The sequence below is a fragment of the Mercenaria mercenaria genome, chromosome 5 (genome assembly GCF_021730395.1).
Source record: "Mercenaria mercenaria strain notata chromosome 5, MADL_Memer_1, whole genome shotgun sequence".
In the NCBI taxonomy this organism is placed as follows: domain Eukaryota; kingdom Metazoa; phylum Mollusca; class Bivalvia; order Venerida; family Veneridae; genus Mercenaria; species Mercenaria mercenaria.
In genome coordinates this window covers 88,500,184-88,515,996 of record NC_069365.1, presented here as the reverse complement: position 1 = coordinate 88,515,996, position 15,813 = coordinate 88,500,184, and the positions used below count along the sequence as shown (strand labels likewise).

The 15,813-nt window shown below is 34.5% G+C and overlaps 1 protein-coding gene across 1 annotated transcript in view; it reads left to right on the top strand.

Annotated features, from left to right (window-relative positions):
• Positions 1–265: 265 nt before the first annotated feature.
• LOC123557879 (uncharacterized) overlaps positions 266–15,813 on the top strand; it is a 34,882-nt gene continuing 19,334 nt past the window's right edge. The window contains exons 1-16 of the mRNA XM_053544757.1: positions 266–429; positions 673–779; positions 1,339–1,590; positions 2,956–3,066; positions 4,625–4,744; positions 5,351–5,535; positions 5,780–5,924; positions 6,237–6,359; positions 7,021–7,145; positions 9,530–9,593; positions 10,863–10,995; positions 12,600–12,775; positions 13,664–13,744; positions 14,152–14,367; positions 14,928–15,077; positions 15,568–15,750. Coding sequence (XP_053400732.1) covers positions 266–429; positions 673–779; positions 1,339–1,590; positions 2,956–3,066; positions 4,625–4,744; positions 5,351–5,535; positions 5,780–5,924; positions 6,237–6,359; positions 7,021–7,145; positions 9,530–9,593; positions 10,863–10,995; positions 12,600–12,775; positions 13,664–13,744; positions 14,152–14,367; positions 14,928–15,077; positions 15,568–15,750 — 2,335 coding nt within the window. The remainder of the gene's footprint in view (positions 430–672; positions 780–1,338; positions 1,591–2,955; positions 3,067–4,624; positions 4,745–5,350; positions 5,536–5,779; positions 5,925–6,236; positions 6,360–7,020; positions 7,146–9,529; positions 9,594–10,862; positions 10,996–12,599; positions 12,776–13,663; positions 13,745–14,151; positions 14,368–14,927; positions 15,078–15,567; positions 15,751–15,813) is intronic.

Genomic DNA, 15,813 nt, shown 5'->3' with positions numbered 1-15,813 from the left:
TCAGTTGTGTCTTCCTTATTCTTGTCACAGTCAGATTTTAGATCAGAAATGCCTTATTTTTTGTCTCAGTCAGATTTCAGATCAGAAATGTCAGTTGTGCCTGCCTTTCCTCAGTCTTGTCTTACTATTTATTTACGCAGAGGCTAATCTCCTGCGCCAGCCAATAATCCGTTGTTTCTGTGTTGCATAGTAGATTTAACGTTATAAGTATAGTAAGTACACAATACCTGTATTTAATGTCAAGTTACATTTATTGCAGGCTACAATGCACTGGTACAAAGGAGATGTTCAGATATCTCGTAACAGTGACATAATTAATCAAAATGTGATCACAATCTTTGACGAGCATGATGAGGTCAACAAATATACTGTTACAATACAAGAAGACTTACCATCACCAACCTCAAATTACAGTTTAGAGATTAACAGGCACGTCATTATCCAGTTTTTGAATATCAGATTTAACTTTACTACACTTCCCGCTTTAAGTTTTATACTCCCACCAAGAATATACCTGCTATTTTCATATCATGGTTGAAGAAAGAAGAAAACTCAAATTTGCAACGCGTTTCGTATTAAAATACCTCTTCAAACGAGAATAATAACAGATCTTTATCATGATCTCAGGTTAACATTTTCTAACTGGAAACTTGCATTTTTCCCATCTTACAGTGTTTCCAGAAATGACGCTGGTGTTTATACATGTAAGATAGAGTTAAACGGACTAAGTGCAACTGCCAATGTTGACTTGTCAGTGAAAACGACCCAGGCTTTAACAGGTAAGCAAGAGATAATTTTATCTAACACTTAAGGTGGTGGACTCGCAATGGTAATCGGCAATTTCCGTTAGATTACGTATCCGCCGTATGCGATATCGGCATTTTCCGACTGGTATGGAAGCCGCTGCAGTAATGGTCGCCGAATATTCGAGGTAGAATTTGGAATTTAATCGCATGAAAATTGTCGAGTGTCATATAGGGTCCATTACTCAGATGTCGAAATTACTAATTTTAACAACTGTTTATTTATAATTTTTAATTATTTTCATCACTAGATATCATATTGTCGGTGTGAAAGTACTGATGCACAAACAAGTCTGTAATAAGAATTGGGCCTACGTGGCCGAGCGGTTTAAGTCGCTAACTTCGAATTACATACCCCACACCGCGGGTTCGAAACCTTGCCTGCGGTGTAGACTTGTGTCATACAGCTGGTTTAGGAAGGTCTGTGATTCTACCAAGGCGCCCGCCCGTGCCTTTTATAATGTGGTCTAACCACATCAAAAGCTGGAAAGTGATGTTAAATCAAAGTAAAAAATAAATTTTGATATGATTTCAGGCGATAAATGCTACAAGAGCACAATTTCAACATGTCGTGCCTTAGGATTTGAGAAAGTCACAGTACCCGGACCATTCGGCGTTTCGGATATTTTTGACGGCAATCTACTTTTGCAAAACATAGACAAGTCGGACACGTTCAAGAACATGACAGTAGACTGCAAACGTTCGATAATGGCCATGCAATGTGGACTATATCAACCAAAATGTCAGAATGGTGCACCTATACCAATCTGTAGGGAACATTGTGAAAGTAAGTAGATTTTGTGTCAAAATGCAGGCCATTACGTATCAACGTTTTAGACATTACAACTGCGGCCTTTTTCTGCCTTGCAACTACATAAATTTCATCGTAAAACTATATCGTAAAAAGTTGAAAATGTGGTGTTCCTTAATAAACGAAGTGTAAAGGTCTTAAAGAGTCAAGAAGACTGTGAACGTTGATGAATACGAACCCTGTGTTTTTTCCTGCTCCTTTAATACCCCAGTAAATTGCATTGTTTTTGTCTTATAGATTATTTCCGGCCCACATTGAAATCTAATTAGCATGTACAATAGTCATACTTGTGTTAAGCAGCCATGTATGGAAGCAGCGTGACCTGGTTACTTAATGCAGGTAGCTGTTTAAGACAAGTCGATATTAAAAAAGTATGTCACGTGCACTTTTAGGAAGTAAGCTAACTGGCTACTTATGGTAAGTGACTGTAAGCTGTAACAATAAAACAAGTATAAATGTCAGTAAATTTGCGGAATATTTTAAATCTATTAACAATCCCGAAGATCACTTTTACCAAGCGGATGAGGATATACTATATTTTAATGAACGTTTTCTAGAAGGATAAATGCAGGTTATGTTTTCAGAATTAGATGAAGAAATTACTCTTAGCGAAATAAGTAAGGCTATAAAGCAATTTAGATCGAACACTAATGGTGGACCCGATTCATATCTAAACGAATTTTTTATACACGGAACAGACACATTAACTTTGTATTTTCATCGATTGTTTAATACATGTTTACGGACGGGTTATTTTCCCAAAACTTGGTCAGAAGGTTTCATCGTTCCTTTACATAAAGGGGGTGATATCAATGACCCTGCGAATTATAGAGGCATAACGTTACTTAGTACTTTGGGGAAACGTTTTACACGAATTTAAATGAAAGGTTAAATAGCTGGGCTGAAAAATATTTCATATATATTGAAGCTCAGGCGGGTTTTCGAAAAGGAATGAGTACTGTGGATAATATATTTATTCTTAATTCACTAATAAGTCATTGTTTTGACAAGGGAGATACACTTTTTTGCGCATTTGTGGACTTCAAAAAGGCCTTTGATTTTGTTGTTAGGGATATTCTCTGGTTCAAACTTATTAAATATGGTGTACGCGGTAATATACTTAGTGTTATTAAATCTATGTATAACAATGTCAAGTCAAAAATTAAAGCATGGAGTCGTTAAGTGAAAGTTTCTCCTGTTCGCTAGGAGTTAGACAAGGGGAGAGTTTATCTCCCTTTCTATTTAGCATATATTTAAATGATATCGAAGAGACCTTTTTACTGAAAGGCATTGAAGGGATAGACATTGGTAGCATAAAAATTTGTTTATTGTTATATGCAGATGATATAATTTTATTTGCGAAAACAGCACATAATCTGCAAGAATCTTTAAACATTTTAGCCGAATATTGTGATAGATGGAAACTAATTGTTAATACAGAAAAGACAAAAGGTATGATTTCTGGAAAAGGGGGAAGGCTAAGCCATAATATCAATTTCAGATATCAGAATATTCAGTTAGAAATAATGAGTAAATTTAAATATCTTGGTATCTTATTTACCTCAGGAGGCTCTTTTAATGAGACTGACAAAATGCTTTCAGGACAGGCACTGAAGGCAATTTTTGAAATGAATAAATATTTTTACAAGTTTGCAGATATAGGGCCAAAACTTACATTATATCTTTTTGATAAACTCATCATTCCAATTTTGAATTATTCAAGTGAAGTTTGGGGTTTTAATAAAGGTTTACAAGTAAAACGAACACATCTAAGCTTCTGTAAAAGGTTACTCGGGGTGAAAATTAACACACAGAACAGTTTTATTTATGCGGAAACAGGTAGATACAACTTAGTAACAGATAGACATTATAACATTATAAAGTATTGATTGAAAATTAGCAATTGTGGCCAGGTTAAATATACTAAACAAGTATATATTTCTTTGCAAAATTGTATAGATCTAAATTCTCGCAAAATAAACTGGGTCTCCAAGGTGAAATTTTTGTTATCAAAATTAGGATTCTATCATGTTTGGCTTGCTCAGAGTGTAGGAGACACAAAGGTCTTTCTTAATATTTTAAAACAGCGTCTAAGGGACATTTACCTACAGGATTTGAGCACATCTATAAACGAATCCAGCCGAGCACTATTTTACAAGAATATATTTGATTTCAGTTTCAGTAATTACTTAACAGTAATAAATATAAGGAAGTTTAGAATAGCATTAACAAGACTGAGGTTGTCATCGCATAGATTGGCTGTTGAGACTGGTAGATGGAGCCGTCCAAATAATAAACCTTATGAAAATAGAATTTGTACTGTCACATATTAGAAGACGAGTATCATTTTGTCATTGAATGTCAGGAGTTTGTAGATTTAAGAAAACAGTATATCAGGAAGTATTTCTGGCACCATCCAAGTTATTTTAAATTTTTGGAATTATTTTTTAATGAATATAGTAAAGATACTCGTAATCTCGCAACGTATATCTTTAAAGCATTTAAAAAAGGAGGTATCTAAATAGATAAACTCTAATGTTTAAGTAGCTAATACACATGCTTGGGTTATCAAAATTGTCTCTCCCAAAGCTGTGTTATTACTGATACCTATGAATTACTGAAACAGTTGTTAAACTTGTATTTACATATCTGCTATCTTGCCATACATGTTATATTTATTTGTGTGTATATTGAAGATATGCTGATGGATCGTGTTTGATTTATTGCATAATAAAGATTCTTCTTCTTCTTCTTCTTCTTCTTATAATACAGGTGGCGCTAATGTAGGCTTAAGTGTATTTATGTTTCTTGTTTTCAAAACAAAAGCGTCTCAGATATTAAACTGAAAAAAGGTAATCCCTGCTCAGGATCCAGAATTATCTATGTTTTAAAGATAAGCATTACTAGTTCGCCCAGTTACAATCATGTGGACACTGATAAAAAGACAATTATTATATTTATCCTATATACCTAACAATAGTTCTCTTATTTTTGATATGTTATGTTTCAGGTATTATATCGGGTTGCCCGCTAACAGACATTGATCAAGAGCTTCATGCAAAGCTACAATATGGATGCAAATTCCTGCCATATGTAACTGACAGTATTGGATGTGTACCAATATCTGCAGGTATGTACTGACATACATATCTTTTTAATCTTCTTAGAGATTCTAGTCTAGTTATAGCATCGTTGTTGTAATGAAACATGATACATTGAGTCAAACAAAACAGATTTCAATTTGCGTATATACTGGGATACAAGAAGAACAGTTTTACAACAGTTTTATTGCTTACATTTTATAATGACAAAACGTTTATGGGTGTCCTCCTTGATCGAGTGATTAAGGTTGTCGGCTTTGTATCACTTGATCCTAAATAATACGGGTTCCCATTGATTCTTAATGCGAAGAAGCCATTCAGCTGGCCTACTGATGGGCGATGGTTCTACCCGTGCTTAAAAATAGGCATGAAGAGTCATGATGGATCTTCCTCCAAAATAAAAAGCAGGAAGTCACCATATAATAGCTCTTTCGGTTTATGTGTTAAATCCAGAAAAAAGTTTACATTAAATGCGTGTATAAATCAAAATCTTTAGTAGAGACTTGGGTATGATATGAAAGTGCACACATTTTGTGGGGTTTTTTTTGCAGTATAGAGTTATTTGCAAGAAATAACTTAAAACTGCTAAGATGTAACAGAACACATTCCATAACCTAAACGTTTCTTTTGTATAGGTCGCGGAATGAGATATATGGGATCTAGCGGAAGAATTCTCTCAGCTTACTACCCTGACCCTTATCCGTTGAATTCTAACTGTAACTGGCATGTAGAAGTAGATCCCTACCACGTTATTAAATTTGAGATTGTCGACTACGATGTCGGTGTTAACACCGGAAGTGAAGAGGATTGTGGATTATATGTGAGAATTTCACACTTCTTAACCTTTTAGTAAATGCTGATAATATCTCTTTAATACATTCTATATACATTTGTATATTTAGAGTGAGAGTTTAATCAGTGTTTTACGAAAACGTGAATGTAAGAAATGTCTGTTGGTGGACAGAAGAGTCCTGTGAATTAAGACCGAGAATCGAAACCGGGTCCTATGGATTGCCAGTTCAAGTGTTTACCACTGGAACACCGTCCACTTAATTATATTTCAGGTGGAAGATAAAACTAATGCCACTGTTCCATATGAGTGTGGGGAAGTACCTTCTACATTTGTAACAAGTGGGAACATTGTAAAACTAAAGTTTGTGACAGATACTTACAGTACTGGGCGTGGCTTTAACATCAAATATAGGCAAGGTAATTTTGATTCGTTAGATTATATTGAATAAGCATTTTTTTATATAAGAAGTTCACTTTTGTTAAATATTACATCTCATTTGACTTGAAACATATTTTTTTGAATATTTGATTTAAAAGTATTTTCGAATTTAGATGCCATTATTTCGTATGTTTTTATCAAAAGATTGACATGTAACGTATCATTTACAAACAGTATATACTATTTTGTCAGTTAGTGTTGAATTTATTTTTATTTTAAGCGCCAGTTTCTCGTACACATGTATATTCAATTTCAACGAATTCTGCATATTTAACCTTTGAACATTCCAGTCCCCGTTGATGCATGTATATCGTACCCAGGTGAACACAACTTAACTTTGAGTTCAGACGACAATTCATCAAACTTGGATGTAGAAACATGCAATATAACGAAAATCTATCTCCAAGATAAAAGTAAGTATAAATCAACATCGCTTAGCTAATTAAGGACAGAGTAGATCTACACTCATGAGTTCTATCCATGGGCAAGTTAACCGTTACGATTTGATGAAAAAACATTTTGTCCACCCGGTTCAACGCCAGTCGTTACATAACTGAAACACTGTTGCTTTAAAGACGGTGCTAAACCAAAAACAAATAAAAAGAAGATAGTATAAGTTAGTACATTGCTTCATTTTGCATTTTCTGTTTTGTTTATTTCTAAAACAATGTTACAGGCAAAGGCTTTCAATGCAGTTTTTCACAGTGAAAATGAATACAACATGAAAATGGAATATTATTGTGTTATTTCCTATTTAAACTTAACCTTTACTCTGCTAAATTTCTAAAGTGGACTGGCCCATCATTCAGTTTTGGTAGTACCGCTACTTATTCAAAGGGGTGTTCACTGAAAATTTACTGACTGAATAGCGAACAGTGCAGACCGTGATCAGCCTGCACGGACGTGCAGGCTGATCTTGGTCTGCACTGGTCGCAAAGGCATAATCACTTGCTGGCAGCAGGCTAAAGGCTAATTGGAATTGGAAACGGTATCAGTCCTGTTTATAGTATTGATATTTGATATAATGTTCCATTCGGTAGCATTTGTTTATCAGCTACATTTTGTCTTTTGTAGGAGATACTCTTGTTGTGAGGATTGACTTCCTGGCGGAGGGGTGTATTACACTGACTGGCAGTCTACATCTGAATGTGACTTTGTGTAATATAACCACCGTACATGAGTATAGAACAAAGGAATATGTAAGTACAATAATTGAAAATAAATGAATAATTATATTAAAATGTATATATTATTTTTGGATACATACGTTCTGTTGATCAGGCATTAAAGTTCTCATTGCTTCAGAATTATAAATCTTAGTTTTGAGACCAAGATGTAATTTTGATTCGTTTAAGGACAGTGTCAGAATCGACAAACTGATGATTTGTCACTAAATTCAACTTTCTTTGAGAATGTTAAGATTGTGGTGCTGCATGAAATCAAAGTATTGGGAGGACTAGTGGGGCAAGTTTAGGTGGACTGTTGTCTTCTCTGTTTTATGTCAATAAATGCATACCGTAAACTAATTTACAGTTAAGGTGAATAACTAAATTTACTATCTGTCTGTCGACAAACTTCATGTACTATGAATAAAATACTATATAATAAAACATTTCCCGATAAAAGGAACAAACAGATTGAACGTTTGGGATAAAGAAATAAAAATAAAGGCTTATAATGAAGTATCCACACGTTGTCTTATGGAAACCATTCTTTTAAATAGCGCTATTCATTATTCTGATATATTATTATACGCCTTTTAAACGGGACATATATACATTTACTATGGTACGAGAGCGTGCGGCAACCACAAAAGCTTTCTGTTCTCTATTTGGAGCAGCTCTTATGGAATGGTCACTTAATTTGTCTATTGGTATAATTTATAGTAAGTAAGTAAGTAAGTAAGTAAGTAAATTCTTTATTTATAGAGGGTAGCTCATTTAGCTGATGCTAATCTTCCATGAGGCCCTCTCAAGAAGAAAACTCATGTATATACAGAACATAATGCATAATAAAATGAGTACATTGAAAATACAAAGGCATGTACATAAGAAAATAAAACAAATACATATCAGAAAACAAAAAGGTAATAGTTTATGTAATGTTCATCCAGTTGAGACATGATGATTTAAAGCATTGTAATGAACGAGCAGATTTAACTTCTATAGGTAAACAGTTCCAAATAATTGGACCAGAATATAGCATACTACGTTTAAACATTTGTGTGCGTATTTGGTATACAAAAATTCTTGTTTGTGTTTGATCGCAAAGTAAAAGAAGTATCATTTACTAGAGGTTTTTGCATGATTGTACATTTCACAAATATAGTTGGGATGTAAATTATTCGCGATTTTATACATAAAACAGGCCTTTTTAAAAAAAAGACGCTGATCAAATCGCTGATCGGCCATATTTGATAACCAGCTTGATCCTACAAGTCCCTCTGGAAATTTGGTCTTTGAATTAGTCAAAATTGCGAAAAGTGACAGTATCAGCACTTATTATCAAATATTTACAAAGCTTGGTCACAATGTTTCTGCGCAAATTATATCGCCAGGTTTGATAACCAGCTTTGATAACCAGCTGGATAGTCTAAGTATCTCCGGAGTTTTGACATTGGAATGACTTTCCCCGCTGTCCTTACAGTTCATTGTTCACCAAACTGCGTCGCAATGTTTATAGTTATATTTATAGTTATATTAAAGATTATTGTGTCCGCTGTCTAATTCGACTAGCTCTATCCATTGTTCACCAAACCTGGTCACAATATTAATGGGCTTATCTCTCTTATCTTCACGTTTGATAACAAGCCGAATAGACCCAATCAGTCTTGAGTTATGACCGTTGCATTACTTGCAGTTGCGCATACTGAAAGTGCCCAATAAATAACATAGACAGTGTTTATCCAGTGACCAACGACGTAAATTAAGTTTGATAAACAACCAGATAGTCTTTGTCGTTTTGAAGTTATGGTCCTTGAATATGTCAGTTTGTGAGAATTGACAACTAGCCCCCCACCCCATCCCCGCCATAAGAAGAGTATTTTAGGTATCTTAAAATTCAAATATGTGTTGCTGTGACGGATGTATATTGTCTAGCCCTGCCATAATGTTAAAATACTACAAAAGTCTGCTGTAAGAAAACCATGTATAAGTCCACTATCAAACTCAAAATAATGTACTCAAGATCCAAGCTGAAAAGTGTGCGACCAAAAACTGTGCTTGAATAAGAAAGCTGCATAATTATATAATCATTATGCAGTCTATGAGGTAAATTTTTCATCATTTTCAGAAGTGTACTTATAATTGTAGTAGTGGGTAAAAACCCGTCCAGAAATGCGACTGATTTGAAATATTGTCATGCTTTGAATAGGAAATTATCTGGTTGATGTGAACACCATTGGTACGTATTTTTTCAGGAAAGAAACTATTTGATAGTTTGTACCTTTTATGAACAGGCTTATTCAAAACCAAGTCTGCTATTTGTTGACTAAGTTGCATTCTATGCTTTCAAAGAGTCTTCTAATAGATTTTAGTTGGCGTACTTTTTGAAAATAATTTTGTTTTAAAATTTTGCATTTCAGGTTGATATTCATTTTGAATCATCAGCACTTGTCTACAATATTGCAACTTACAAAATCACTTATGGTAAGATATAGTTCATATGTGCAACTATTTCAGTCAGATTGTAAATAAAATGCTTCTTAGATTCAAACAAAAAATGAATTTTACGTTTAAATCTAAGTTTGTTTTCGTTCTGTTTAGCGGCATGTGCAACCTTTAGCCTGCTGTCGGTAAGTGAGATTCTGCCTTTGCGACCAGTGCAGACCAAGATCAGCCTGCACGGATCGACCAGTGCAGACCAAGATCAGCCTTCACATCCGTGCACTGTTTGCTATTCAGTCAGTAAATTTTCAGTGAACACCCCTTTGAATAATAAGTGGTACTGCCCAAATTGAACGATGGACCAGTTCATTTTAGAAATTTAGCAGGGTAAGGGTTAAAGGTTATTACAGTATCAGCAAATTAAGAAAGAGTGTATTTACTACTGATAACTTGAAAAAAAATGTACTTTCAAACAGGAAGAGACACGCCATTTCTACAGAAACAAAACGATTTCTTCGTATTAAAATGTAAAATAAATATATATTATCTAATTATAATATTTAACGTTTTTTCAAATTTAAATATTTGGACGTTACTCGCGAGGCTGTAAAAATAAATGACCAAATAAGATTTATTTGAGCAAAGTAGATGCGATACTCGTCCAACTGCAATTACATCTAGTGTTAGCTCTATGAAATTATTCAATTTTAAACTGTAACTAATAAATAGAATATTATTGAGCATTCTCTTTGATTTTACTTCATGATAAAATGGTTTAGACTTTCAGATCTTTAATAATACTGACCTTGACCTCGATTTCCAAAACTTTTCCTTCCTTGAGAATTGTCAGTTATAACCTTAAACATATTCTTCTAGTTATTATTTAAATGACTTTCACACAAAGGGTAACTTACATATAAAGTCAAACAACATGTGATAGTTTGTTTCTGACTTGGAAGTAATAGTTTGCCACTATTTCATGATGTTAAAGCGAGCTGACATATGTAATTCGATGGGTCTAACCGGATGTGAGGATGTGTTTAAAATAACACTCGGGAGATCCCTAGTGTCTTATTTTCTTCCCCTTCTTCACGATTTAAGATTTTAATCACTACGTGACATTGATTGAGCCCCTACAACAAACATGTGGCTCTGCTTTTAGCAAAGTAAGAAAACAAAATTTAATTGCAAGAAGAATCGATTGCGTGCATCGCAATCTGATCCACGCCAAGCAAACAATGGCAGTGTTATGAAATAAATAATACTGACACTTGTTTTGTCAGTGAATAAAAATCATTTTGATATTTCAAGTGCGACCCGTCGAGACAGTGGCATTGGACCATTCTGGACGCCTCCAGATTATGTCAGAAGGGGAAATTGGAACTATGTGCGGAGATTTAGATCAGACTGCTGCAGACAGTATATGCAAGTCTCTTAACTACGGGTAAGTACCTAGTATGACAAATGAGCGAATTAAGTAATTGGAACGTTTTTGGTAGCTTACAAAAAAATAAAGCTTAATGCTAAAGGAACAGATTTTAAAAATGCATAGATTTCAACTCCTGCTTCCCACAAATACAGATGGTTTGAAGTAAGAATTAATATTGCGCTTAGTTCGTCTGCTTACAAGATACACCTATTTACGTTTAAACTATATGATCGCATTGTAACAACCTTGTTCGAATTGAAATAATTTGTCTAAGATTGTATCCTTATCAAAAAATTGTCTGATTCATTGTATGAATCTTATGAAAAAATAAACAAGAGGGCCATGATGACCCTATATCGCTCACCTGTTATCATTGCACTTGAGGACAAGAAGGTCCTCAGAAAAAATATCTAAGTCCAAAGGACAGGAACAACAAAGGGAAGAAATTTAACCAAAAAGAAAAAAATTCTTACAAGGTACAGATATGTCAAAATACACCTAAAGATTGGAGGTACTATCCATGTTGTACCACAGAAAAGTTTTTCCCTACGGCCAATAATAAAAAAAGTTACTAAAAATAAGCTATTTATAGTAACGTAAAAGGGAAGTAATTAAAAAAAATTATTGTAAGTGAACAAAAGAAGGATCTGCCAAATAAATCTGTTGACATAAATGAAATTTCAGATCAGTATCTTCATCAGTTACAGAGATATACCCATTTTAATTTGAAATAAAGGGAGGTAATTTGACATAAAATCAGTCCATAGTTATCTACCCTGATTGGCTCAGTCCAACTCATGACAATAATGAAATTTCAAAAAAGTCCTATAAGTACTTACTGATATAAATCCATTTTGATTACAATCAGGGGAGGTAATCAGATATAAAATAACCCTGGAACCTACGATTGGATCTGATTTGTCATGGAATCCAAGATTTATTGTTGTTGAAGATATTTTGGAAGTTGTATCAAATAAAACCATAAATGAAGTCTCTATATGGCTGCAAAAGCCAAAATAGCCAATTCTGGACCTTTAAGGGGCCATAACTCTGGAACCCATGATGGAATCTGGCCAGTTCAAGAAAGGACCCAAGATCTTGTGGTGATACAAGTTGTGTGCAAGTTTGATTAAAATCAAATCATAAATGAAGCTGCTATTGTGCAAACAAGCTAATTTTGGCCCTTTTAGGGGCCATAACTCTGGAACCCATTATAGGATCTGGCCGGTTCAAGAAAGGAACCGAGATCTTATGGTGACACAAGTTTTATGCAAGTTTGATTAAATTCAAATCATAAATGAAGCTGCTATTGTGCAGACAAGGTCAAAACAGCTAATTTTAGCCCTTTCAGGGGCCATAACTCAGGAATGCATAAAGGAATCTGGCCAGTTCAAGAAAGGAACCAAGATCTTATGGTGATACAAGTTGTGTGCAAGTTTGGTTAAAATAAAATCGTAAATGAAACCACTACCGTGCAGACAAGAAATTGTTGACGGACGCACGGACGAACTGACGACGGACGAAGGGTGATCACAAAAGCTCCCCTTGTCACTATGTGACAGGTGAGCTAAAAATGGAGAAGAATGTTTACTATTACTTCTTGTTTAAATCAATTTCAGATGGCCTGCTGGAATCGAACAAGGTTTGTCAATTCCTGAAACTTTGCCAAGACTGGTCAGTGAGATTGAGTGTACCGGTGAAGAGGAAGATATATCCCAGTGTGGTTTTGTTTTTGATCCACTCGGAAATGATGTTTGTATGGAAAGCTTTTACACGAGACAGACAGTTACCTGTCGTAAGTCATTGCTAATGTTGTTATGAAAAAAGATTTTTGTCTTCATTTCAATTAAACGTTTACCATTATAACGTGACACCTTATATAAAATGCCGGTCAATAGTTTGTTCTATTGTACGGTCTTTATATTTAACTTTACTTTGCTACCTTGATGAAAAAATATGAAAATTTATTTCTGATGTCATGTAATAAAACACTTATTGAATGACTCGCCGGCCTATAGTAAAAACTATTGCCTTCATCCCGAGTCTTTTTGGACTGTTGTTATGTTTTTGCCGTTATTATGCTTATGATGCTGTGAGATATTCGATAAAGTCAACATAAAGCAAACATTTGAGCCGTGCCATGAGAAAACCAACATAGTGGCTTTGCGACCAGCATGGATCCAGACCAGCCTGCGGATCCGCGCAGTCTGGTCAGGCTCCATGCTGTTCGCTTTTAAAGCCTATTGGAATTGGAGAAACTGTTAGCGAACAGCATGGATCCTGACCAGACTGCGCGGATGCGCAGGCTGGTCTGGATCCATGCTGGTCGCAAAGCCACTATGTTGGTTTTCTCATGGCACGGCTCATTTAATACACACACATTGCGCTTGCGTATAGCAGTAATAAGGAAGTTCCTACTTTTCTTTTTTGACGCAATTAAATTTTCATCAACGAACTACAAAATAAATGTGTGCAAGTACATGCATGCATCATAAAGGCTGACTTTTCAAATTTACGAAAGATAAAAGGTTACTTATACGTAATTATAAACATGAGGTTCACTTACTTTATCCCGTACCACATACACAACACTGGCATTATTTTTAATGCAAAATGAATGTATTTGTATAGTAATAACTTGCCACATAAAAGACTTCACTTGGAATTTAATATTCTATTACAGCAATACGGACAATAGCATGTGACTTTACTCAGTCAACATGTGGCTATCAACTGAGTCATCAAGTGAAATTGTCACCCATCTGTAAGTTCAATTTAGTTTTATATGAAATATACAAAGTTCTAATAAAACTGTCACATTTTTTATCGGTTATGTACGGCCTGGAATTTGTTACGTTCATGGTAACCTTTTAATTAAAAGATAGAACCTACCGATTTTTTTCATAAGGTTTCAAGATGTGGGACCATCATGAGATTTATTATAATAAACGATCCCTTTATGCCTATAGCAGATTCTGGTTTTTCCAAATTATTAGTATGTATTTACTCGTATAACAAATTTCTATACATTGCATATATTTAAAAATCGTTCTGTTACCAGTATCTGTATAAACTCGTATTTCACTACTTTACCTAATATTTAGAGTTTTATGTTTAATATAGTATATCGCGCTAGGTAGTGTTGTCACCGCAGATAGTTTTCAATTCTAGATGGCCTTTATAAAACCGACTCTAAAGCATTTGCCAAGGGAAGTGCAACGTCGTCGACTTTTTCCTATTCAGAGGGTATTTATTTACACTTTGAATATATTATCCGACGAGGAGCAGCCGGTGATGCTATCTCTGTCAATCTATTGCAAACATCCAGTAATACTACCGTTACCTTATGGAAATGGGCTTCTTACACAACATACGGGACATTTAAAGGTATATTTACGAGATAATACACTTCATAATTCATTACAGGCAAAATGAGTCTATTTCTTGTGATTGTAATTTATTTTGAAAACAATATGAGCAAAAATATGTTTTAATATCCTGAAATATTTAGATATTTTATTTTAAATTGTTTCAGTAAGCTGATTTCGTCAACCCCAAACGTATATCACCGTTAAACCAACCTGCTTTGAACAAGTAGATGGTAATATCTTGCCTTGTAAATTGGAACTAAATTAAGGGAATCTACTTCTTGTTGTCACCATACCCATATTTGAGCAATACTATAAATCAGTAGGTCCTCAGCAGAATACCGTCTCTTAGGTTTTGACAGATGGCACAATTACTGAATTCTTTCATTCGTCCTTCGTATCCAGTTCATATGACGAAATTTTCAGTTACTTGCACAGAGCAAGTCAGTTTTGGTGCCGAATCCTGGAACGCTGGTAAGGTTTCCTTTCAGCCTCTACAGAAGTAAAATACTTTTGAAACACAGCGTTAAAACAATTAAACCATATAATATCTCTATCGGTTTGATTGTACTGATTTAGGCTGTACAGCAATGCCGATGCCAGGATCAAATAAAGATGAACTATACCAGCTTGTTATCGAATACACATCTGGGGAACTTGATTTCATTGACCCAACGGCTGAATATACGGGGATGAAGAAATTTGAACTGTCTTTTGAACAGTGTATAGGTAAATCAGTTAATTAAGTCAGTATATTTAAGTAGGTTGAGTTCTATCTGTTAAGCGTTTGCAATTTTAAAATAAAGCATATAAAAGAACTCAAATGTTTCCAACACAAGTTTTAAACATTAACTTTAAATTTGAATTAAAAGAAGCTTTAATGCGGAATCTTCCAATGTAAATATTATCATGTTTTGACACATTGTATTTTAGTATGCTAAATTCTTATGAACTTTTAAATATATCTTATCATTCCTGCAAATTGTTAACGAAAATATTTCTTAATTTCTTTTGACTGGCATCAGAACCACACCATCCTATTTAGAATAAGTGAAACGGTCTCTCCTAGGTTTGCCTAGTAGAAGATAACATGATCTTGTCATCACTTCTCTGCCTTCGTACACAGTCGCGCTATTCTGTCTTTGTTTATCACTACGACGAGATAGAATAGTTACAAAACACATTTACATTTTGAAATCTTGTCAGTGATGTATTGCAGATGAAACAGAGGAGATCATTTGTTCATTTGAAGACCTTGAAGCATGTGCTAAATTCATATTTCTTGAGAACCTTGCATGTCCTGAAAGTCAGGACGTAAATGCATCCGCCATTGTGACATCTAAAAGTAAATACTCCCGCGAAGAATGGATTCAGTCAGATTATACCTATAGGAACAATACAGGTAAGATCCCGTTTTAGTATAAATAACGAAGTTAACGCAAAATTTAATGAAAGCTATAATGAA